Source organism: Onychostoma macrolepis, chromosome 03 (genome assembly GCF_012432095.1).
Source record: "Onychostoma macrolepis isolate SWU-2019 chromosome 03, ASM1243209v1, whole genome shotgun sequence".
Taxonomy (NCBI): Eukaryota; Metazoa; Chordata; class Actinopteri; order Cypriniformes; family Cyprinidae; genus Onychostoma; species Onychostoma macrolepis.
In genome coordinates, this window is record NC_081157.1 from 55,303,862 (window position 1) to 55,328,818 (window position 24,957).

The 24,957-nt window shown below is 41.2% G+C and overlaps 1 protein-coding gene across 1 annotated transcript; it reads right to left on the reverse strand.

The window, feature by feature from the left end:
* Nucleotides 1-782: 782 nt before the first annotated feature.
* LOC131536471 (NACHT, LRR and PYD domains-containing protein 3-like) lies at nucleotides 783-23,946 on the reverse strand. Its single transcript, XM_058769410.1, is given in 12 exon segments — nucleotides 783-2,261; nucleotides 6,054-6,100; nucleotides 9,890-10,051; nucleotides 14,297-14,470; nucleotides 14,573-14,746; nucleotides 15,111-15,281; nucleotides 15,465-15,759; nucleotides 15,762-17,246; nucleotides 19,640-19,687; nucleotides 20,272-20,409; nucleotides 20,483-20,562; nucleotides 23,887-23,946. Coding segments are annotated over 11 exon segments (4,020 nt in total). The 5' UTR covers nucleotides 20,535-20,562; nucleotides 23,887-23,946; the 3' UTR covers nucleotides 783-987.
* Between the last annotated feature and the right edge of the window lie 1,011 nt (nucleotides 23,947-24,957).

Consider the following 24,957-nt stretch of genomic DNA (forward strand, 5'->3'; position numbering starts at 1 on the left):
ACATTTTACTATTACTCACTTTTTATTTTTCAGTATAACTACTGCAATATTATCTTATGTGTTTTTATTGTTCTGATTTAAATAATACAATTATTCCTCTTCTTTTCTTTATAATAATAATAATAAATACAGATTTTTGTTGTTTTGTTACAGTGGAATAGGATTATTGGAGTTAATAATAAGAATAATAATTATTATTATTAGTATTATTGAATACTGACAAACAATAAATGAATAAATAAAATATTTAGGATATTATTATTTTAAATACTATTTTTATTATTGAATACTGAGTTTTTATTTTATAATAACTTTTTATGGTTTTGGCTAATTGTTATAATTAGCAATAAATAAATTATTATTATTATTTATAAATACCCATTTTTATTTATTATTATTGTTATTAGTGCAGTAGGATTGATCAATCAGCAACGTTTTTACATATTTCGACACATTTTACATGTTTAAGTAATAAAAACAGATTTTTCTGATGAATCTATTGTCATTAAAACACTTTCAAACTCAGAAGAAAAAAGTAAATATTTAGTAAATATTATAAAATATTTTAAGTGAAATATTCTGTCATGTTCTTCCTCTGAAGATGTTTTCAGGCACGTGATCAGCTAGAGACACAAAAGAAGGAGGATCTGACCACGCCCACAAGCCACGCCCCCAGCACTTATTATTACAAATATTTCAGCACATTAACAGATATATCTTATATTGTAATAATACATACTATTGTCCTGTAAAAGATAAAAAGCAGCATTTAATAATCAGCTTTATTTATTCAAAGCATCTTTACAGTGAGAAACTAGAAATAGAGATTACATATTACATATTCATCAATTACAACCTGATCTCAAGATGATCTGTCGTTGTGTTTATTATTTGTGCACAAAAACAATCCAGAAAAATTAGACGAATGATAACATGAATATTGATTGATGTTCATATTAATGTGATGAAGAGACTCTGTAACATCTGTTAGTGATTCATCACGCAGCTCAAAGCATTATGGGTAGAATCTCTCGTCAGTCTCTTCTGATTCATCAACAGTTTCACTGATGAGTCATCATTAACCCCAAACCCAGGATAGAGCGGCTGAGTGAATGTGGTCTGTTCTGTGTGGATGTGTCTCATTGTGTTTCTGTAGACGTTGTAGAAGGACAGAGTTCCTGCGCCGTGATCCACATACACTCCTATTCTACTGACATCATCATCCTCATCATCATCAAACACTCCTGTTCTATAGATATCATCATCATCATCATCATCATATTCATCATCATTCACTCCTGTTCTATAGATATCATCATCATCATCATATTCATCATCATTCATTCCTCTTCTATAGATATCATCATCATCATCAACATATTCATCATCATTCACTCCTGTTCTATAGATATCATCATCATCATCATATTCATCATCATTCATTCCTCTTCTATAGATATCATCATCATCAACATATTCATCATCATTCACTCCTGTTCTATAGATATCCTCATCATCATCATCATATTCATCATCATTCACTCCTGTTCTATAGATATCATCATCATCATCATATTCATCATCATTCATTCCTCTTCTATAGATATCATCATCATCAACATATTCATCATCATTCACTCCTGTTCTATAGATATCCTCATCATCATCATATTCATCATCATTCACTCCTGTTCTATAGATATCCTCATCATCATCATATTCATCATCATTCACTCCTGTTCTATAGATATCCTCATCATCATCATATTCATCATCATTCATTCCTGTTCTATAGATATCATCATCATCATCATATTCATCATCATTCATTCCTGTTCTATAGATATCATCATCATCATCATCATCATCATAATCATCATCACACACTCCTGTTCTGCTGCTGATGGGCTTCACAGGGAGACGAGTCTCTATGTTATTGTGTCTGAATGAGTAACTGTCAGGAGAGCAGTACAGACTCCAGGACTGATCATTACCTCCAAACACACACTCGACACCTCCTCCCTTCCTCCTGATGCTCTTATATGACACTGATACACACACATAATCTCTGCTCCACTTGATCTCCCAGTAACAGCGTCCACACACACTCTCTCTACACAACACCTGACGATACGCATCAAATCTGTCTGGATGATCAGGATACGGCTGATCTGTGTTAGTGAATGTAATCTCTCTGTTGTTCTCAGACAGACGGAGGAGTATATTCACTGTGTTCAGATCCAGAGTGAACTGATGGGAATCTGATGGAGAGAAAACACATCACAATCAGGAATCATGAATGAGTTATTAAATCAGACACACAAACACATGATCTTTAATATAATAACCTGCACTAAACCTAAACCTGTGTCACAGAACACATTCTGATATATATTCTCATCTTATATGTATGTTTTAACAGTCTTTTCTGAGAATATTATATAAGAGTGTTGAAATGTTCTCTAAATGATTGACCTGGTCTCCTAGCAACAGTGACAGCAGCGGTTGCCGAGCAACAGTAAGGACTGTACTGGATGTTTAAACTGATATTCAACACAAACCACAAGAGATTTCATCAGAAATCAGGGAATTAGTCTTTTTCTCCAGAATCTGAAATGACGTCAGCGCAGGGTAAAGATCGATCCGTTACAGGTCTGCGTCTATTATATCAGTGCGCCCTTCTCTCAAATAATGCTTCTTACCTTTTCTGTTCTGCCTGTTTTACAAGTTGTTGTTATATAATCTATAAAGAAATATCATTTGACTTGTTTGTAACTGATATGGCCACTCAGACCGCTGACTCGTGAGATAAAGCACTTAACATAGCGCTGGATGATCTATTCTCGTCTCCAGCAAAGTCCCTTTTTAAATAGTCTTTGATCTCCGGTACATTTGAGCGTATTATCTCAGTTTACTCCGTCATTTCCCTCAAATCACCACATCATGATAAATTACTTCAGAATGACAACATTTATGACCAGATGCACATGTTTCTCAGTTTGAAGCATATTAAACTCAACACAAGTACGTAATCCTGATAGAATAGGAACAAAACCATGAATCCGAGTCATCTATGTTTAATATATATTTCCCAGGACACATTATACAACGTACATTTACTCCATCACATTAATGCAAAGGAGAGAAAATACAACATTAATAATGACAATAATAATAATAGTGGGGAAAATCACGTGGAGAGTACGGCTACATCCTCGTTAAGTTCGGCTGCTGTTGTGTGAAACAGGCTAATTAGCTGGAAAAGGAAAAGCCGGAGTGAGTGATGTCACTTCCTGTGTCTCATTTGTTGTCATTGTTAAGATGATCACTTTTCTTGCTGGTTTTCTTATTTTCCATCGTGTGAAACTGATGTGTGGCAGCAGTACAGACTACGATCTGACTCTAGAAATCCAGAAGTTTAACTGTTAAAGGAATAGTATCTGAACAGTTCTGTGGTCGTTTCATCAGCCTCATGTTTCCAAACCCGTATGACTGAGTGTCTTCAGTGGAGCAGAGAAGGAGATGTTTAGCAGAATATCAGGGCCGGTCTGAGTCTGATGATCATTGTGTAAACGTGAATGGTGTCGTGTCCGAGGTTAAGACCGACCCTGACTTTCTGCTGAACATCTCCTTCTGTGTTCCAGGTTCAGTTCTGTCGTGTGTTGTGTTTAAGATCCAGTATCTTTAATCACCTCAGTCTTGTTAATGAAGCGTATTGTCAGGTTTGTGTGATGTTTATGGTCATGTAACTGTAAATCACACTGGTCTCTGCTGTAAAATGAGCTGGACCCTAAAAATCCCAATCAGGTCATTTCAGGAGTGTGACTGTCCTTGTGTAGCACCTAAATATCATATCGTCAAACGACTGTCAGACGATGAATGAACCTGCAGCTCAAACACCAAGAATACTGCAGCCTGCGACAGCTGTTATTAACCCTTTCACACCGGCGCCGACACATCAGACCAAGCTGTATCTCACCATAACTCTACCGTTTACACTATCAAAATAATTCAGATTGCTCCTGACAGCAGACCACATGCGCTTTTCGACAATATATGGCTTATTATGGTCATTTCAACAAATGACGGCAGGTTTCCGGGAGAGCGGGAAGAGAGAATTTGAATGGAGAGATTGCATAAAATAATAAACAAAATGAACAAACACATGGTGAAGGAGTAAAACGAATTAAAAAATTACGTTTGAAAATGATGAAAACTAAAATTAAAATAATGACAATAATAAAAATATTAGCATTTTATTTTTAAGTTTACTATAAAATAATTTCATTTGTATGTAATACTCCCTTTTTATTTTAAAATAAAATAGTATTATCACACTTGATTATTTAGATTATTATTTTTAGTTAAAAACAACGAAATAAAGTGCAATAATATTATTATCACTATTATTAATGAAAACGTTATAGTTATATTTTATGGGTCACACTACATGCTGAGAACCAGGCTGAAAACTTATGTGCACCCCTGATTATAGTTGAATTTTGAAGTAAGAAGTGTTGGATTATTTCGATCAAGATTTTTCTCTTTTTTTTTTCTAAATAAAAAACAGAAAAAATATTCCTGTTTTTTTTTTTGTTTTTTTGTCTATTTAAATTCTGTTTACAAACTCACCACACAACATTAATGGTCAAAAACTGTACTTTTTTTTGAAAGCCATTTGTTTTCTGAAAAAAATGACACCTTGCACTTGAATATAGCACATTCTTTTAGAATTTTACAGTCAAATAAACAAAATATGTGAAAATGACCTGTTTTACTATTTATTCTTTATGTATTTGTGAAGTAGTTATAGCTTACACTCTTATTTTAGTGTTTAGCTGAAGATGCTACAGTAAGATGTTGTTAATGCTATTTATGCGTATTACACATTTTGTATTTCATTGTTTGTGGTAAATCAAGTTCAGATATTATTTTTCTGCAGTATAACTGACAAATTACGCTGTTTCATGCAAAGTATTCATGTAAATAATGTAAAATTCTGCATGACTACATCCTTCATAGATGGACGCTGCTGTGATTAAAACGTATAAATACTCAGTAAATATCAAACGATCTGTAATAACAGACAAAGCAGTAGTAATAAACACAGTTACTCTCACTTGTGTGTTGTGATATTACTGTCTGATCCAATATAGTCACACAACATCATCTTTTAGTTTCATTCTCTAGAAAATCCTGCATCAAACTGTGTCTTGTTTAAAACAAATCCACCGTAAAATGAAGCAAACAAATGACCAGATATTACTGACGTGGTCTGAAACTTTATTAAAGATAAAGAGAGCTGTTTTAGAAGCTTTCCTTCAATATAAGCTGTTTTTAGACTCATGAGAAAGTTTTGACTTCATTTTTTTAAAGTACAGTGACCTCTTGTGTCAAAAGATCGAGGAACAATTGATTTCTCAATTCATGACCCCTTTAAACCACCTGTTTTACTGGTTTGGACATCAGAGTCCTTCTGAAGCACAAAAACTGTGTGTGTGAGTGTGAGAGTGTGTGTGTGTGTGTGTGTGTGTGTGTGTGAGTGTGAGTGTGTGTGTGTGTGTGTGTGTGTGTGTGTGTGAGTGTGAGAGTGTGTGTGTGTGTGTGTGTGTGTGTGTGTGTGTGTGTGTGTGTGTGTGTGTGTGTGTGTGTGTGTGAGTGTGAGTGAGAGTGTGTGTGTGTGTGTGTGTGTGTGTGTGTGTGTGTGTTTTGTGAAAAGTCAGGACATAGATGTGTATAATGACGTGGTATGACAGGTATTACAAGGTGAAGGTGACATCTCAGGACATTGACCCATGTCCCCACTTTTCAAAACGCTTATAAATCACACAGAGTGAGGTTTTTGGGAAAGTTGAAATAGCAGACAGTCTCCTGTAAGGGGTAGGTTTAGGTGTAGGGTTGGTGTAGGGCAATAGCACATACAGTAAGTACAGTATAAAACCATTACGCCTATGGGATGTCCCCACTTTTCACAAAACGAACATGTGTGTGTGTGTGTGTGTGTGTGTGTGTGTAGTGTGTTTGTGAGTGTGTGTGCGTGTGTGTGTACATACATTTGTGTAGTCCTGCTGTAATTCTGGATTCTCCTCCATGATCCACACTATAAGACACACACAGAGTCATATTGTTATATTTTTGATTATGATCTTGGCTTCCAATGATTTTGAAAACAATATAATCAAGATAAAATCACATGTTAAACCATGCTTTAAACATACTAGCAATATTCTAGATGTTAGCAACACGCTAAACATGTTAGAATAGCATAGCATCAGGGTTGCAGCTCTCACACACTTTCAGACTCTGTCTCTCACGGATCGACTAAATCTCACAGCAAATAACAAGACAAAAGAAATCACTCAATCTGCTCAGGATTTTCTCACTGGTCTTGTTTGGTTTCACAGAGACTGGACGGGTCTAAAGCACATTAAACCAAATAAAACCAGACCGTGAAATGAACAGCTAAAGCGATGACTGCCTCTTGTGGTGCCGGATCGCTGTCTTCTTTTACTCTCTCTCCTGAAACGTCTGTGTTGTGGACATAAATAGATGGTTCTGTGTCTAAATAAACTCAGTTCTTGTCCAGAAAACAGAGAAAGGAATGGCAGTTGTGAGCAGTTGGGAGTGTGAAATGACAGTATATTCCAGGTTAACAACTGCATTACTTTCACAGTGGGACTTCTCTTGTATCTAACTGCACTCTCAGAAACTTCTCGTAAACAGTACTGTGTTTCAACAGTGCTTCTCTATGAAGGTTCTGTTCCGCCCAATAGGTGTGACCGTGTGCCTGTTTGTTTTTGTCTTTCTCCGTCTTTCTAGCCTTGGTGGTTGTTTGTTGTCTTGGTGACAGTTACAGTGTGTTTAACGATATCCCTTTTGCTATGCCATTACACATTTTGTAATTTGTTCTATGATTTCTGATCGCGAGAGGACGAAGAAGATGTCATGTGACCTACATAGTGCATCACGAAGAAACACTACTGTAGAGAAATACCAGGTTAGAAGCGAGCCACACTTGTAAGTTTTGTTTGTTAGTTAGAGCAGTTTAGTTATGACGTGTAAACGCTGAAGATCTTTTCTTTATTTTTTTATTTTTAGCTAGTTTAGAGGTTTCATTGTAAGGTAGTTGGGTTTTGTTATTTTCTTTCCCTTGGCACCGCTTATGCTCCTTTTCCTTGGGTTTATTTATTTGTTTTGGTTTGTTAATTGGATTTATTGTGTAAATAGTTTATTTTATATATATCTTTTTATTCTTATTGATTTATGCATGGTTTTATAGTAAATACCACTTTGTTTTTGTTTGAAGTTCGGCTAAATCAGCATTTACGTGAAATAAAAAGCTTTTGTAACATTATAAACTTTACCATTCAAAAACTTAGAGTCAGTATAATTTTATTTTTATGGAAAATAAATTATAGAAATTAATACTTTTATTTAGCAAAATTTATCAAAAGTGATGATAAAGACATTTATAATGTTACAAAACATTTCTATTTCAGATAAATGCTGTTCTTCTGAACATTCTATTCATCAAAGTAACCTGAAAAAATTCTACTCTGTTTTCAACATCATAATAATAATAAATGTTTTTTGAGCAGCAAATCAGAAATATCAGAATGATTTCTGAAGGATTGTGTGATTAGAGTAGTGTTGATAAAAATTTAGCTTTGAAATCACAATAAATTACATTTTAAAATATATTCAAATAGAAAACAGTTCTTTTAAATAGCCTAGTAAAACTATTTCAAAATTTTACTGTTTTACTGTACTTTGGATCAAATAAATGCAGGTTTGGTGAAGAGAAGAGACTTCTTTAAAAATCATTAACAATCTTACTGTTCTAAATCTTTTGACTGTAGTGTATAGGCAACTTTAATTGTTCTCTAATTTCTAGTTTTTAATTGGCTTAGAAATCAGAAAACAGCTGGACAATAGCCAATAATAATGATTTGTTTATATACTACAAACACTTTTTTTTTTAATCACATTAGGCAGAATAGTTTCTATACTATAATCAATGATATGTCAATTAGCACTGCATTGTTCATATACTTTATTTATTACATATAAACCATATATTGTCTCAATCATATGTTTATTGTCTTCATGTTTCAAACATTTCTGTTTTTCTGTGAAAACAACTGTTTTCATACAGCGATAGCTGGACGCTTTTGTCCATATTAGGAATATCGTGGTGCGACTTTCTGTGCGAGAGCGACCCTCTGGCTTCAGTATGAATGAAACACACACTGCATGGAGTGTTTATCTCACCTTATTCTGGGTATAAAATAAAATAAAATAAAACATCAGATCATGCATAGACTATCCTGTCTCTTTTAATTTAAATCTATATTTATTCACCCCGGCTCTTGAAAACCTCTATGCGAACACACTTGCCCGAAAAAGTGCGGGGGACGAATTTACGTGTTATTAAAAGTGGGGGTTCCCCACGTAATCTACGCCCCTGCACTGAAGATAAAACTCACATTCCGGTACAAAATACAACAGTGTATATTATGAAAAGTGTCATTCTTGAGAAAACTATCGCTTTTAAATTGTAACATGGAGTTATATTGGTTTGGACATATATTTGATGGGCAGAACAGTGGCTCGGTGGTTAGCGCTGTTGTCTCACAGCAAGAAGGACTACGGTTCAAGCTTTCTGTGTGGAGTTTGCATGTTCTCCTGTGTCTGCGTGGGTTTACGCTGGTGCTGTGGTTTCCACCACCGCCCAAAGACATACAGGTTAGGAGAATTGAAGATTCTAAATGGACCCCTCACATGTATGTATAATAGACTTATGTATGGATTAACTGATTCTCGCCATGAATATAGTCATAGATGCTGGAATGGCGTTAAGAAGTTAATAAGCAAGTGGACATGTATTTGTGAACGCATGGGTGTGAATGTCTTTTCTATATTTGGCTATTTACTTCAACGATTTATATATTCCAGAAAGTTTATTATAAATAATGTATATTTCTAATAAATAGCAATGACAGCTGAGCGAGATGGTAAATATATACAAATATATTAACATTGTTAATAAAAGTTCAAAGATTAATATTAGTGAATTTGTCATCATACTGTTTTATTGTATAGCCTTTTTTTATTATTATTATTAATAATTATAAGCCACAAACTAAGCATTCGTTTGAAGGGGAAAATCCAAAAAGCTTTTATTTATTTGTTACAACGCGGGTATGTCTTATTCGTTCCGTTAATAAAAGTTTTATGTTTAATATAAGCTACCTTGTTGCTGATGTTGTGTGTGGGATTTTTTTTTTCATTAAGGAGTAATACTGAATCAACCTTGAGAATTAATTTTGTTCGAAGAATAGGAAAGATCTAACGTTAAAGATCAAAATAAGCGCTGCAGATTGGTTGCTACTGAGGTAAACAGACGCTCTCGAACTTTCTCTGCTGTATCTTTGTAATGGCTGTAGAAATGGTCATTAATTCTTGATTTGGGTACAGCACAGACATGTTACAGGTAATAATACGATCAAAACATCATGGCAACAAATGACTTCCTAAGTCAGTTTAAGTTGAAACGACTTTCACAATCAATTTGATTCAACTTCATGTTTTACTGTTATTTATTGTCATTGTAGGCTTAGGCTACTTTTTTTCTATGAATTTTAATGAAAATACAAATTAATAAAATAAGTTTTATTTATTTTTTTGTTACAAAATTTTCGTTTATTTATTTTTAACACCGCACACCCAGCACCCCCATTTTTTCTTGGGCTACACACCGCACCCCTACTTCCCACAGTAATGGTTATATTATTGTGTCCTCTAGAAACCCCCAGACTTCTATCTACATAGAGACACAGAGTAGTTCAAAATCAAATAATAAAACCTAATAACTTGCTGCTCAACATACTTGAGTTTGTCCAGATTCTTGAGTTTTTCAGAGAGCAGCTTGACTCCTGAATCTCCTGGGTGATTGTAGCTCAGATCCAGCTCTCTCAGGTGTGAGGGTTTTGAACTCAGAGCTGAAGACAGATAACCACAGCCTTCCTCTGTCACCATACAGCCAGCTAACCTACAGACACACACAGCAACAGTACACATTACATTAGTTTGGCTGTCAGACAGCACTAACACACAGTCATTTGTGCTGCTATTTTATGTAGTTTCAGTCACAAAAGTAAAGTAATCAGAAAAAGTAAAGTCACTCTGAGACGCGATTTTCTCGTATGTTAACCATATGGGGACTCACAGCTGAAAATTGTCATGAATCCGGGTCCACGATGCTCCCTCTCACCACCAGAGGTCACTGTCTCCCGGATTCAATTCCCCAAACTCCACTCACCTCATTATTGTTTAATTTGCCCCAGCTGTGTTCCTGATTGCCGTCCCTACTTAAGCTCCCTGTGTTTTCTGTTCTGGGCTCGTTTGTCTCACTTTTGTGCCAGGTATGCCTGTGACTTATGTCTGCCCTGTGCCTTGTGTATGTCTTGTTTGCAGTGGTTGTGTTTATTCTGGCTTTTTCCCCTTCGGGATGGTTTCAGTTGTGTTTTTGTTTACTTTGTAATTTGTTAATAAAGAAGATTCCTTTTGCCAGCGATTGAGTCTTCGTTCCTCCCAACCCGTGACAGTACAAACGAGCCATTTGAAGACTCAGCGGCAATGGGAATCTTCTTGTACCCAGCTCCTGGTCGACAGAGGAACCAGGCCCCAGCCAGTGGGCCGCATCCTTGCCCACAAGACAATCGCCCTTTTGGGTGGTACGCCGAAGACCTCTTCGAGGTAGGCCAGGAGCTGGGAATTAGAGGGAGCACCCTCATCCAGCTGTTTTTAGCGGGCCTGGATGAGCCTGTCAACCGGGAGGAACTGGGGGAAATAGATACGTGGTTCTATTGGGAGATGGTCGACCACGTCATCTATTTGAAGGAGGTGGAGCTGCGGGAGGGTGCCCCCCTCCCAGTCTGGGCTGTTGCTCCAGAACCTCCTCGGATCGTGCCAGCCACTTCCAGTGTCTCGGGGTCTTTCTTTGGGCGCTCCGGGCTGAGACGCAGCATGGAGGATCCTCCGCTGATGTCGGTGAGGGAGCGGCGGCACCCACTCACAAGGCTCCCGCTCACGATCCTCTCGAGGCGGTGCCCGCACAAAGCTCCCGGCGGCGGTGCCCGCTCACGATAGTCGGCGGCGGTGCCCGCACAAAGCTCCCGGCGGCGGTGCCGCTCACAGTTCCTCCGAGGCGGCGGTGCCCGCCACGAACCTCTCGAGGTGGCGGTGCCCGCTCACGAACCTCTCGAGCCGGCGGTGCCCGCTCACAGTTCCTCCGAGGCGGCGGTTCCCGCTCACAAGGTTCCCGAGGCAGCGGTGTCCGCACACAGGGTTCCTGAGGCGGCGGTAGCCGTTCACGATCGTCCCGAAACGGCGGTAGCCGTTCACGATCGTCCCGAAACGGCGGTGCCCGCTCACGATAGTCCCGAAGCGGCGGTGCCCGCACACAAAGCTCCCGAAGCGGCGGTGCCCGCTCACAGTTCCTCCGAGGCGGCGGTTCCCGCTCACGATCGCCCCGAAGCGGCGGTGCCCGCACACAAGGTTCCCGAGGCGGCGGTGTCCGCACACAGGGTTCCCGAGGCGGCGGTGTCCGCACACAAGGTTCCCGAGGCGGCGGTGTCCGCTCGCGGTCCTCCCGAGGCGGCGGTGTCCGCACACAAGGTTCTTGAGGCGGCGGTGTCCGCTCACAAAGTTCCCGAGGCGGCGGTGGCCGCTCACGATCCTCACAGGATCCCCGGCGGCGGTGCCCGCACACAAGGTTCCCGAGGTGGCGGTGTCCGCACAAGGTTCCCGAGGTGGCGGTGTCCGAACACAGGGTTCCCGAGGCGGTGTCCGCACACAAGGTTCCCGAGGTGGCGGTGTCCGCTCACGGTCCTCCCGAGGCGGCGGTGTCCGCACACAACGTTCCTCTCGAGGCGGCGGTGTCCGCTCACAAAGTTCCCGAGGCGGCGGTGCCCGCTCACAAGGTTCCCGAGGCGGCGGTGTTCGCTCACGTTCCTCTCGAGGCGGCGGCGCCCGCTCATGATCCTCCCGAGGCGGCGGTTCCCGCTCACAAGGTTCCCGAGGCAGCGGTGTCCGCACAAGGTTCCCGAGGCGGCGGTTCCCGCTCACAAGGTTCCCGAGGCAGCGGTGTCCGCACACAAGGTTCCCGAGGTGGCGGTGTCCGCACAAGGTTCCCGAGGTGGCGGTGTCCGCCACGGTCCTCCCGAGGCGGCGGTGCCCGCTCACAGTTCCTCCAGGCGGCGGTGTCCGCACACAAGGTTCCCGAGGTGGCGGTGTCCGCCACGGTCCTCCCGAGGCGGCGGTGCCCGCTCACAGTTCCTCCAGGCGGCGGTGTCCGCACAAGGTTCCCGAGGTGGCGGTGTCCGCACAAGGTTCCCGAGGCAGCGGTGTCCGCACACAACGTTCCTCTCGAGGCGGCGGTGCCCGCTCACGATAGTCGGCGGCGGTGCCCGCCACAGTTCCTCCGAGGCGGCGGTTCCCGCTCACAAGGTTCCCGAGGTGGCGGTGTCCGCACAAGGTTCCCGAGGCAGCGGTGTCCGCCACGGTCCTCCCGAGGCGGCGGTGTCCGCCACGGTCCTCCCGAGGCGGCGGTGTCCGCCACGGTCCTCCCGAGGCGGCGGTGTCCGCACAAGGTTCCCGAGGTGGCGGTGTCCGCACACAACGTTCCTCTCGAGGCGGCGGTGTCCGCCACGGTCCTCCCGAGGCGGCGGTGTCCGCACACAACGTTCCTCTCGAGGCGGCGGTGTCCGCACACAACGTTCCTCTCGAGGCGGCGGTGTCCGCCACGGTCCTCCCGAGGCGGCGGTGTCCGCCACGGTCCTCCCGAGGCGGCGGTGTCCGCACACAAGGTTCCCGAGGTGGCGGTGTCCGCACACAAGGTTCCCGAGGTGGCGGTGTCCGCACACAACGTTCCTCTCGAGGCGGCGGTGTCCGCACAAGGTTCCCGAGGCGGCGGTGTCCGCACAAGGTTCCCGAGGCGGCGGTGTCCGCACAAGGTTCCCGAGGTGGCGGTGTCCGCACACAAGGTTCCCGAGGTGGCGGTGTCCGCACAAGGTTCCCGAGGTGGCGGTGTCCGCACAAGGTTCCCGAGGTGGCGGTGTCCGCCACGGTCCTCCCGAGGCGGCGGTGTCCGCACAAGGTTCCCGAGGCGGCGGTGTCCGCCACGGTCCTCCCGAGGCGGCGGTGTCCGCACAAGGTTCCCGAGGTGGCGGTGTCCGCACACAACGTTCCTCTCGAGGCGGCGGTGTCCGCACACAACGTTCCTCTCGAGGCGGCGGTGTCCGCACAAGGTTCCCGAGGTGGCGGTGTCCGCACACAACGTTCCTCTCGAGGCGGCGGTGTCCGCACAAGGTTCCCGAGGCGGCGGTGTCCGCACACAAGGTTCCCGAGGTGGCGGTGTCCGCCACGGTCCTCCCGAGGCGGCGGTGTCCGCCACGGTCCTCCCGAGGCGGCGGTGTCCGCACACAAGGTTCCCGAGGTGGCGGTGTCCGCACACAAGGTTCCCGAGGTGGCGGTGTCCGAACACAGGGTTCCCGAGGCGGCGGTGTCCGCACAAGGTTCCCGAGGTGGCGGTGTCCGCACAAGGTTCCCGAGGTGGCGGTGTCCGCACACAACGTTCCTCTCGAGGCGGCGGTGTCCGCACAAGGTTCCCGAGGTGGCGGTGTCCGCACACAACGTTCCTCTCGAGGCGGCGGTGTCCGCACACAAGGTTCCCGAGGTGGCGGTGTCCGCACACAAGGTTCCCGAGGTGGCGGTGTCCGCACACAAGGTTCCCGAGGTGGCGGTGTCCGCCACGGTCCTCCCGAGGCGGCGGTGTCCGCACAAGGTTCCCGAGGTGGCGGTGTCCGCCACGGTCCTCCCGAGGCGGCGGTGTCCGCACACAAGGTTCCCGAGGTGGCGGTGTCCGAACACAGGGTTCCCGAGGCGGCGGTGTCCGCACAAGGTTCCCGAGGTGGCGGTGTCCGCACACAAGGTTCCCGAGGTGGCGGTGTCCGCACACAAGGTTCCCGAGGTGGCGGTGTCCGCACACAAGGTTCCCGAGGTGGCGGTGTCCGCACACAAGGTTCCCGAGGCGGCGGTGTCCGTTTTAGTTTTTGGATGGTCTCATTCTGTTTGTAACACTGCGTGCTACAAAACCATAACTCTCCCAAACAGAGAGCATTCAGTGCGCTGGCGTCCTGGTGCGGATTAACAGGTTAATGAATACAGTGTCATGCTTCACTCTCAAACTAAATGTGGTAGCATATTGTTAATCATTTTATGGAAAACAATTTACCTCAGGATCTCCAGCTGACAGCTTGGACTCTTCAGTCCATCAGAAAGCAGCTTCACCCCTGAATCCTGCAGATCATTGCTACTCAGGTCCAGCTCTCTCAGACGGGAGTTTGAGGATTGTAGAGCTGATGACAAACTCTCACAAGACTGAGAAGTGAGATTACATATGGAAAACCTGAACGAGAAAAACAGTAATTGCACACAGAATAAATCTTAGCAATGTGATTTTTAATGATTAATTTAAAGGGGAGATCAATGAAAGTGTTTGAACCCAAACCTCAGGATCTCCAGCTGACAGCTTGGACTCTTCAGTCCATCAGAAAGCAGCTTCACTCCTGAATCCTGCAGGTCATTGTTACTCAGGTCCAGCTCTCTCAGATGGGAGTTTGAGGATTGTAGAGCTGATGACAAACTCTCACAAGACTGAGCAGTGAGATTACAGCCATACAGCCTGCGAAGAGAACAACAAAAAAAAAACAGCCATATTAATGTGTTTATCAGGTTTATAATCTCGACTGCATGTTTGTCCTAAGTACCACATAAACATTAAAATGGTAGACATTAAAAATACATTAAAATGGTATTAGTAACAGAAATAAGCACAAATGTCAGGGCATGTCATAAAATCTCCAAGGTCCAAAAAATCCCTCAGGATCAACTCCTGAGTGTTAAGTTTGCAGGAAATTAAACTGATTCATGAATAATTTGATCCAGTTCAACTCACTGACTCAGTGATCTGGTCACAGCGCTTCATGTTATCATCATGAACCAATTCATCCACATATTGTAACCTAGTGATTCAGTGAATGTCAAACCTCAGTGTGTTCAGCTGACAGTGTGAACTCTTCAGACCATCATACAGCAGCTTCACTGAAACCTGCAGGTGATTGCTACCCAGGTTCAGCTCTGTCAGATGAGAGTTTGATGATTGGAGAGCTGAAGATACAGTTTTACAGCAAGTTCCATCAAGACCACAGCCGTCAAATCTGCCAAAACAGAAGGTTTATTCTGATTAATCTCTGATGTTCAGTGTTTCTGCAATAACTTATTGTACCCTTCATAATCAGGACAACAAGACATTTTACATTATTATACATATTTTGACAATTAATTGTTTAGTGATGTAGAATAAAATATTTGATCAAACAGCAGTCAGTGAAATTACTCACAAGGCTTTTCTGCAGCATCTCACAGCTGGAACCAGTCTTGTAAAGCCTGATTGTTCTGAAGTGAACCTCTTTGGGTTGAACTCATCCAGAACCCTCTCTGACATCAGCAGTACTGTGATCAGCAGAGTGCACATTGAAGATGAGAGTTTTCTTCCTGGATGTTCATCTGAAATGAGGTATCTCTGGAGTTCCTCATATAATGAATGATCCTTGAGCTCAAGTAAGCAGTAGAATAGGTTGACTAAATCTTCATCTGAGATATCCTCATCTTGTACTTCTTTAATGTGTTCAGTTGTTTTCTGATGCTCTCTGTGGTGTCTTCAGTGCGTGTGATCAGGCCTTTGAGCAGGTTTTGACTGGATTCCAGTGTAACGCCCATCAGAAACCGCAGGAACAGGTCCAGATGTCCTTTCTGACTCTCCATGGCTTTACCAACAGCCTTCTGCAGTAGCTTCTGCAATGTGATATTTTCTTCTGGCCCAAAGAAAAACTGAAGCTCCTCCTTGTTCTTGTTCAGGTAACAGAGGAACACATGCACTGCAGCGAGGAACTCTTGAACACTCAGATGCACAAAGCTAAAAACCTTCTTGTAATGAAATACATTTTCCTTCTTAAAGATCTCAGCAATCATTCCTGTGAACTCAGTGTCTTTACTCACATCAATATCACACGCTTTCAGATCTTCCTCATAGAACACAATGTTTTCCTGCTTCAGCTGTTCAAACGCTAGCTTGGCTAACTTTGAAATCATTTCTCTGTTTGAATCTAAGTTCTTTGTAGATTCTCTTTCTGTCTTTTTGTCATATTTCTGGTTCTTAATGTTCATCTGTATCAGTAGGAAGTGGATGTACATTTCAGTGAGTGTTGTGCTGATGTTCTCTTCACTGTTCTTGATGAGAATATTCTGAAGTACTGTTGCTGTGATCCAGCAGAACACAGGGATGTGGCACATGATGTAGAGACTACGAGACGTCATAATGTGTTTGATGATTCTGGAGGCCAGAGTCTTATCTATGATTCTCTTTCTGAAGTACTTCTCCTTCTGTTGGTCAGTGAATCCTCGCACCTCAGTGAACAAACCCACATACCGAGGAGGGATCTGATTGGCTGCTGCTTGTCGTGATGTCACCCAGACCAGAAATGATGGAAGCAGACTCCCTTTGACCAGATTTCTGAACAGCACATCTACAGATGATTTTTCCTCAACATCGTTCACTATTCCGCTTTCAAATTCCAAAGGCAGGCAACTCTCATCAAGTCCATCAAATATAAACACTAGTCTGCATTCCTCATATAACTTTGATTTTTCCATGTTCTTCAATTGAGGATAAAATTTCCGCAGAAACTCATGGAGATTGAACTCTCTGTCTTTAATGCAGTTAATCTCTCTGAATGGAAACAGGAACACACAGTGTATATCCTGATTGGCTTTTCCTTCTGCCCAGTCCAGGATGAACTTGTGCACAGAGACAGTCTTTCCAATGCCAGCGACTCCCTTGGTCAGCACAATCTTCTTCTCATTGTTTTTCCTTAATAATGTAAATATATCATTACATTTGATTGGTTTTTCCTGTGTTTTTTTGTTCTTCTTGAAAGCATCATCAATCTTCAGAATCTCATGTTCCTGATGAACCTCCTTCATATCTCCCTCTGTGATGAAGAGCTCTGTGTAAACAGCCTGGAGATGTGCTTCATTGTCTTCTGTGCCCTCAAAAATACGTTCTGCTTTCTTCTTCATGTTGGATTTGTGAGTTTCCAAGAATTCTTTCAGAATCAAATCTGCTGTTTTAAAAGATGATTCAGTTAATAAAACATAGGGTTAAAGCAAAACAGATTTCATTTTTAAAGACACATGACCAAGCTTCATCAGCATGATCTCTTCAGAATTAATTAAACATATTGTAATTAAATCAATTTTAAAAGTAACACCACAGATTTTAAATATTACAAAGATGGTGCACATATAATACTTGAATGGGAGAAGTGCAGTGCACAATATGGTGGAATAGTCCCGCTTCTGAATAAAAGAGCCGGTTGTTAATTGGTAAAGTCATCGCGTCACTGCAGCTGCACTAAGAAGCTCTGGTTGCTATAGAAACAGTCAGCATCCTGAGACGCTCTTAGGACTGTGCTGCTCAATGACTGGTCTAGCCTGAGAAATAAGCTTTTTTAACACTATCTGAGCATAAGAAAAAAATCTTATGAGACAATTGTCAGATTTCATTGTTGATTTCAAATGTAATCGCCAGCTTGGTGAACGGCTTTGGAGAAAATGTTTCCCCGTTCAGAGAGACAGGAGCTGCACCTGCATGACTGAAATAGCTGCTTGAGAGGCGTTTCAAAGAAGGCCGTCGAGTGAAATGACTTGACTTAACCCTCTAAGCGCCAAAGTCCCAAATTGCGACAAGACGTCATACTTCATTAAACAGACTGTAGTTCCTAATATGGTGTAGTATCTCATTTGTATTCCCTACCACTAGATTGCAGACATGTAGTACTTGATTCTAGACCAAAATTGTTCGAGGAAATAGCAGAGCAAGTGAGCTATCGTGTCATTGATGCGGAAGCAGTTCAGTTCTTAGCGTCTGAGTAAATTGTGAGATTTGTGAGAGAAAATCGCCAAATGGCTAATAAAAAGTTGTACTGTGAGGACGTGTTGCAAATGATATTCGCCTATTCTGACTCTGAAGGGGAATATTTGCCTTTGGAAATGACGATCGGCCATCTAATGATCGCGCATCTCCTGGTACATCTTCACATGCGCAATGGCGCCGCCGTAAATGGCGAGAGTGTTCACAAAGCACCATCAAGTGATAATTTCGAGCCTTGCCCAACGGGGATGAGGGTGGCAGGGGTGGACGTGGTCTTAGTGTCCATAGGAGAGGCATCGCGTTGCTGATGGTCGGCCAGATTGCGTCTTTTTTCTGATCGCGCGCACTCAAAGGGCCGCCGGCAGACAGTACAGGTGCAGTCAGTGAGGGGCAGGTCTGTGCACTGTGCTATGCAATGAGAGGTACCATACTCTCAAGAACTATAAACTGTCACCTAGATACCTGATTGGGCAGATAGCTGGTCAACTGATAAAAAAAATAGGTACATGTATTTTACTATGGCACAGTAATATAGTAATAATTTACTACTTTCTCCTGTTTTACTGTTGATTTCCTCTTTTCATGATCATTTGGAATGAGGATAAAAAGACAAAAAAAAAAAAACATGCAAATAAGTTCAAACATCCATTCAATATCTATTATTTCCTGAATATTACTGATGAACTGATCAAAAAGTAGGCTACTGTTCGCATGCGTTTTACACATAGTATAGTAATATAGTAATAATTTAGTACTTTCTCCTGTTTTATTGTTGGTTTCCTCTTTTCCTAATCATGTGGAATGAGGATAAAAAGACAAAAAAAAAAAAAAAAACATGCAAATAAGTTCAAATATCAATTCAATATCTACTATTTCCTGAATATTATGAAATTCAAGAGGACCGCCCCCTGATGACATCATAACATGCAAATTAGATGAGTATATTTACACCCCACATAAACTTTAGGTCATGCCCAACATTTTTCTAATTTACAGTAGATCTCTATCTTTAAACCCTTTCAAGCTACAAGCTTTTGAAATCTTGATGACAAAATCCAGCATTTTTTCAAAAAAACCCTGGCGCCTAAAGGGTTAAAGGGACTTTGGTTGTACAGTTTTGAGGTTTTCGATTTAATTAATTCACTAAACTTGTCATGTCTCTCATGGATTTAAGCATTCAGATCAAGTCATCCAGGAATATTTAACTGTTTTCAATGTGTAATTTGTAAACTCAGTACAGACAGGGCTTCAGGAACAGCTGGCAGTGAATGCACTGTTTCTGTGTGTATAAGGTATACTGGTGTGGTCATTGCTGGTCACATACGGTGGATGGCTGAAGTGTTTGGCTGTTAAGGAGGTCAGTCTAGTTAGATCTGGTGATACAGTACATCACCTCTCACATTTCATCTCTGTTCTAATATTAATAATGCTCCCAACCCTGATCTGTCCAACATTATGAACAATGCCACTGCATGGAGGTGTTTTTATTCATTGTCATTTATAATCTTACACGAACTGTGGTTTATACAGTGACAATTATGGGGGGGAAAAAAACTGTTTTGAATACGACTGATAAGACTGCACCTTGTTTTTCGGTGTGTTTCTCTGCCATCTCTGAGATTTTTTGTGGCTCTGTGAAGAGAGAGAAAAAGGACAGAAGTAAAAAATGTGTGACAAAATATACAGATACATGAAAGAAAATAGCGTAAAGTATGTCTGCGTAAGAACAATATGACCATAAATGAACTGTGAGATTCAGAGGTCTCTCACAGACCTCCCTGTTATTCTCCTCCTGAGTGTATTATGAGTCACCATTCACTTCCCTTATGTTCAGTCACCATAGAGAACATATGTGAGTGAAGAAATCTCACATAGGCTCCTGTGTATTTTTCAAGTGAAGTTATTTTTCAAGTGATATACATTTATTGTCCTTTTACTCCTACCTGCTGCGTCATTGTTTTTTTTTTCTTTGTTCAAGGTTATTTCATATTTGTTATTTCCAACTGTGTTAATGAGAACTTTCTATGCAATATATAAAATGTGTAAATGGCTCAATAAAGATTGAAGATTTAGGACATCATTACTGAACTGATGAGGAAGAGAAATCTAATTCTTACATGAACTTTAACAGGAACAGGGTTCACGATCACTCAGCATTATTACACTGGCTGCTAGTAAGCAGTGTGTCTCAGTGAGCACAGTTAAAGTGACAGTACCGTGTCCTGCAGTGCTGTAGCTGATGGTCACTGGAGCTGTGAAGGTGTTTCTAGTGAGTACAGGAGCATTTACAGCTGCTCCCATCTGAGCTTTCACATCAACACTGACTCCAGTGTGAGGACTGCTGCTCGTCTGAGCTGGAATACAGAGAGATTCATTACATTTCCTAAATGACAACTTCAACATTAATGATATTCTGTTCTTCACTACCTTGTTTCAGCTTTTCTTCTCCCGGGTCACAATCCTGCTCACCAGATGCCATCGTCCTTCACCGACTCGCTGCTGCTGGACTGGAAGAAGAAGGTTTTAATCGCTCTAATGTCACCAGACACTTTCCAGAAATAAATAAGCAACTATTTGAAAATAAACAAGTAAATAAAATATAGCAGCAGTTATAAAATATGAGTTATTAAATGTCTCTGTGTGGATGTATTATTCACTATATTTAAAGAAACAAATACTGGGTTTTGTTCACCAAGAATCATGTAAAATAATGATAAAATAATCAAATGAACAGGAGAACTTCTCACTAAACGCCTGCTAATTGAACATGTTCACAGCTGTAGTAATGTTTGTGTTGTTTCTCTGTTCTTCAGTGAATCTGCTTGTTAACAGCTGTTCGTCAGCGTCTGAATTCATCGTGTGTTCATTCTCTCTGTCAGGGGGACTATATCAGTAAACTCATGTAGGACACTGATTCTTCAGACACGGGACAAAACATGTCCAGCAATTCTAACTGCTATTAGCTTTAAAACTGGAAATATTTTCAATTGTAAATGTTGTGAAGGATTAATAACAGAATGTATTTAACACAATTATCCCTTCAATTTAATTTGATCATTAATATGACACTTATTGTCTTCTCACTACTAGAATCTAAAACAGTGTGTCCACAGAGAAGGGTTCAATCATTCATATGCTATAAAATGGATAAAAATGTTTTTAATGATGAAAAACAGCTTGTTTTATCAAAAGCAACACTTAAGATCTCATATCAAAGCAAGGTTGTTTTTCAGTGACACATGCGTGTTTCATAAGGTTTCAAAGCCGTGTCCCCACTTTTAGTCAGCACCGTCAGACACTGATTAAGATGTAATAAAATCAGGGAATATCAGGGGCAGCTGTGGCTCTAAAGGACCCCTCGCCACAGTCCTCCTCTGCAGAGTACATCACTGTCAGACAGACTCTGGTCAGATTTATAGGTTTAGAATATTTTAAATCCTAATGTTAATATTTCCTGAGTCACAACCATGATATGTCAACACCATCCTCCAGTTTCTGAGGAAATTATTTGAAATATTTAGATCATTTTATTCTCCTGAAGCAGTTCCATTAGCATCTAGCATCAACTGAGAAAACAAAATGGTTGCTTCATTTGTTCATTTAACTGTTTTTAAAAGTTATCTTCAGGTCTATGTCACCTCCATCAGATGAATATTGTGATAATATTTGATTGATATTTTATATATGTTGAGGAATTGTTGGTCACATGTGAAAGTGTAATCTGTCTGCTAACATGAGAATGTGTTTTGAAATGTTAAAAACATCTTGATTGCAGAATAAGTGATGACAAGGTAAAAAGCACATTTTGATAAAGAAAAGTTGTGAGTTTGAATCAAAGCAAAGCTCAGTAGTCCACGTAAGACACAAGAATGTAGTTTGATTTGAGTACAAGGTTGTATTTTTCTGTTTTGTGCCGCTTCTGAAGAATGAGTGAGGGAATAGTGAACGAGGGTGAAGGGTGTGATTTGGGACACAGTCTCTGAGTGTCGACTCTGAACACTGATAATACAGCCACCTACTCGAAAACAACTAATATTACCCAGAATGCACCATTTTCTATCATTTAATGGAAAACTGTTTGTTACTGTTAGAATTTGTCCATTTTTTACAGCAAAGTTGTACAGTTTAGCTATTTGTGCAAGTATAAGATCTGCAAAGTAACTCAAACAACAAATCCACAAAAGGACGTTTTTCTGTCTAAAAGGGAAGGCTGACTGGAAGTTGCTGAAAACGCCCTGATCAAACTCTCTCTCACATATTTACATCACTTTGTGGGAATATTTGCATAACACCATCCAAATGTATAGTCAGAGATTGTGTTACTATCGGGAGATGAGAGGGTCTGTATTATTTACTATAAATAATACAGTGTAACGGTTAACTCGGATCATGTGTCTTAATAACCAATCACATCACAGCCTTGACGTCACTGAACTTCAGTCAGAGTTGTGTGACACTCAATCACTCGTTTACGGATCCCATAGGAATGAATGAGAAGTGCCGTAAACTGAGTCCCATCTGTCGCAAAAAGTTAGTGACTTCTCTTATAAAACAGCATTTTTTTGGTGTAAACTCTAAAAATAGTTCAATCCAAAAGTATTGTTTAGTGTAAAACATGTTGTAGATTAGCAGATAGGCTGTCGATTCATTAAATGATGAAAGCTGTTTATTCAGCGTAGTGAAGCCTCTCCTCCATTGACATCCATTCAAAATAAACAGCCTCTGGTCTCCTTTCCCACGTACTGCCAGACCGGAAGCGTTAGCTTTAGCCGTTACGCTTTCTCATCTAAAGGTTGCAGGTGTGCCTTCTAGTGGCTTTGGCGTGGTTTCAAGTATCGCAGTAGTGTTGTTGCTGCCATGAGGGGACGCTGTGAGTTTCTATGTGAAAGCAAAAGCACTTTATTTGCAGCTGCTTCTGCCAGTCATTGACCGCTTTTTAAAAAATTATCTTTAACGGTTTATGTTTTTTGTTGTTGTTATTTTTTTACAGTGTGACCAAGAGTGGATCCTGAATCAAGTCTAACTGACGAACTCCTCACAGCTTTGAACAATAACACTAAGAAAGCCCCTCCAACACGAGGGGCTCTGAGACCTCGTGACCTCATCCCTGAATTCCTTCAGCACTCACTGAATAGCACAGAGACCACCTCAACATATCGAAAGAGCATCAGATCCTCCTAAATCATGCTAAGAGGACTTACAACCAAACACCACTCCACTGCATATCTCCATATCATGTCTGTGTCTCACGCATGTGACTATCATGTTCTAATCACTCATTGTTTACGTCGTGTTGAATAACTCTTGAATAGTTTATAGGTTTATATTTGTGTCTGTTATCTGTGTGATTGATAATTCAAGCCTAAGATGCTGAAATTAGTCAATTCTTGGTAAAAATGTATCATATCCTTGTTACAGAAGTCAATTACACTCTGAAAGAGCAAGAAAGTTGATAATAAGGTAAAATGTCTAATTGGTCAAGACAGCACTTAACGTGTAAAGTGTAAACAATGTAAATGCAGAAGACTTCTTATTTAGATAGAGTTCAGCATTGAGACCAGTTGATGGGAAACGTATTCTTAAAATGCATTCAGAATTCTGAATAATTTGTAATAAATAACTATTCACAGTATTTTGAAGTGCCCATGATAACAATATCGTGCATGTTTATTATCTGTTCAAATGCAGAGTATTGCGCAGTGTAGAGTAACACGTGTGTGTGTGTGTGTGTGTGTGTGAGGAACAGGGTCACATCACAGCGGAGTGTACAAAGACAGATAAAGTCCCCAGTTTTGAACAAAGAACTGAAGTCAGCAGTGTTACAGTCTTACAGGAGAGTGTGTAGATCAGGAATCAGAAGAGGATCTGTGTTGCTGCTTTTCCTGTTCCTCCTGAAAACAGAATGAAAATCAGTTTGTTACAAAACTCTTTCTTTACTGAAACATTACACATACACTTCATCATAAATAAAGCATCTTTACTTTACTTGTCCGCTCGATTTCAGTTCGCTTCTGTACGAAGCAGCAGAGTTTGGTATTAGCAGGCGAGCTCTTAGTGTTTATTTCAGATGTTGTGTAAAGCAGAAGTGTGTGTAGCTGTGAAGGAATCTCTGAAGTTATGAGGAGTGCTAGAAGTGCGTAAACATCAACATTCACCTCAGTATACATCTTCTCTAATATTAAATATAACACGATAATGGCGCTAAACACGCATGTAAATACCACGCACATCACTCTTTATGAACTGAATCAGACAAACAGCGCTAGTCAGTCCCTCCAGGATTTCACGATTTTTTTGTGTGATTTTTGCGATCAAAATGACTGATTTTGTGGTGGTAATTTCCATAAATTTGTGATAAATTATGATATCACATTTACCAAATTAACTCAAGTGAAGTCACCTTTATTTATATAGTGCTTTTAACAATACAGATTGTGTCAAATCAGCTTTACAGTATCAAATAGGAAAATAGTGTGTCGGTAGTGCAGAAGGACAAAAGTAAACACTCAATTTTCAGTTAAAGGTATTTCATTATTTAATTCAGTGATGTCATCATCCAGCTCAGTTCAGTTCTAATAGTATTTGTGCAATCAAGTCGACGATATCACTGGAAATTAAGTGTCCCCAATAGGGCTGCACGATTAATCCCATGCGATTTTGAACCAGCTGGAGTTTATTAAACGTGCAGATTATGTATTATGTTAGATGCACAATATTCACAAATAACAAACAAAATGCATAAAGCTGGTTTATTTTGGTCTCTTAGTCAATTCTGAAACATTTGAACTTTTAAAACAACCTTAGGACCCTTTTTCCACCTAACCTATGTAAACATTAACAAAGAAGTATTGTAGCTGTACATACTGCTTGTAAATCCAATTCATACATTTGGTATTTTGGTC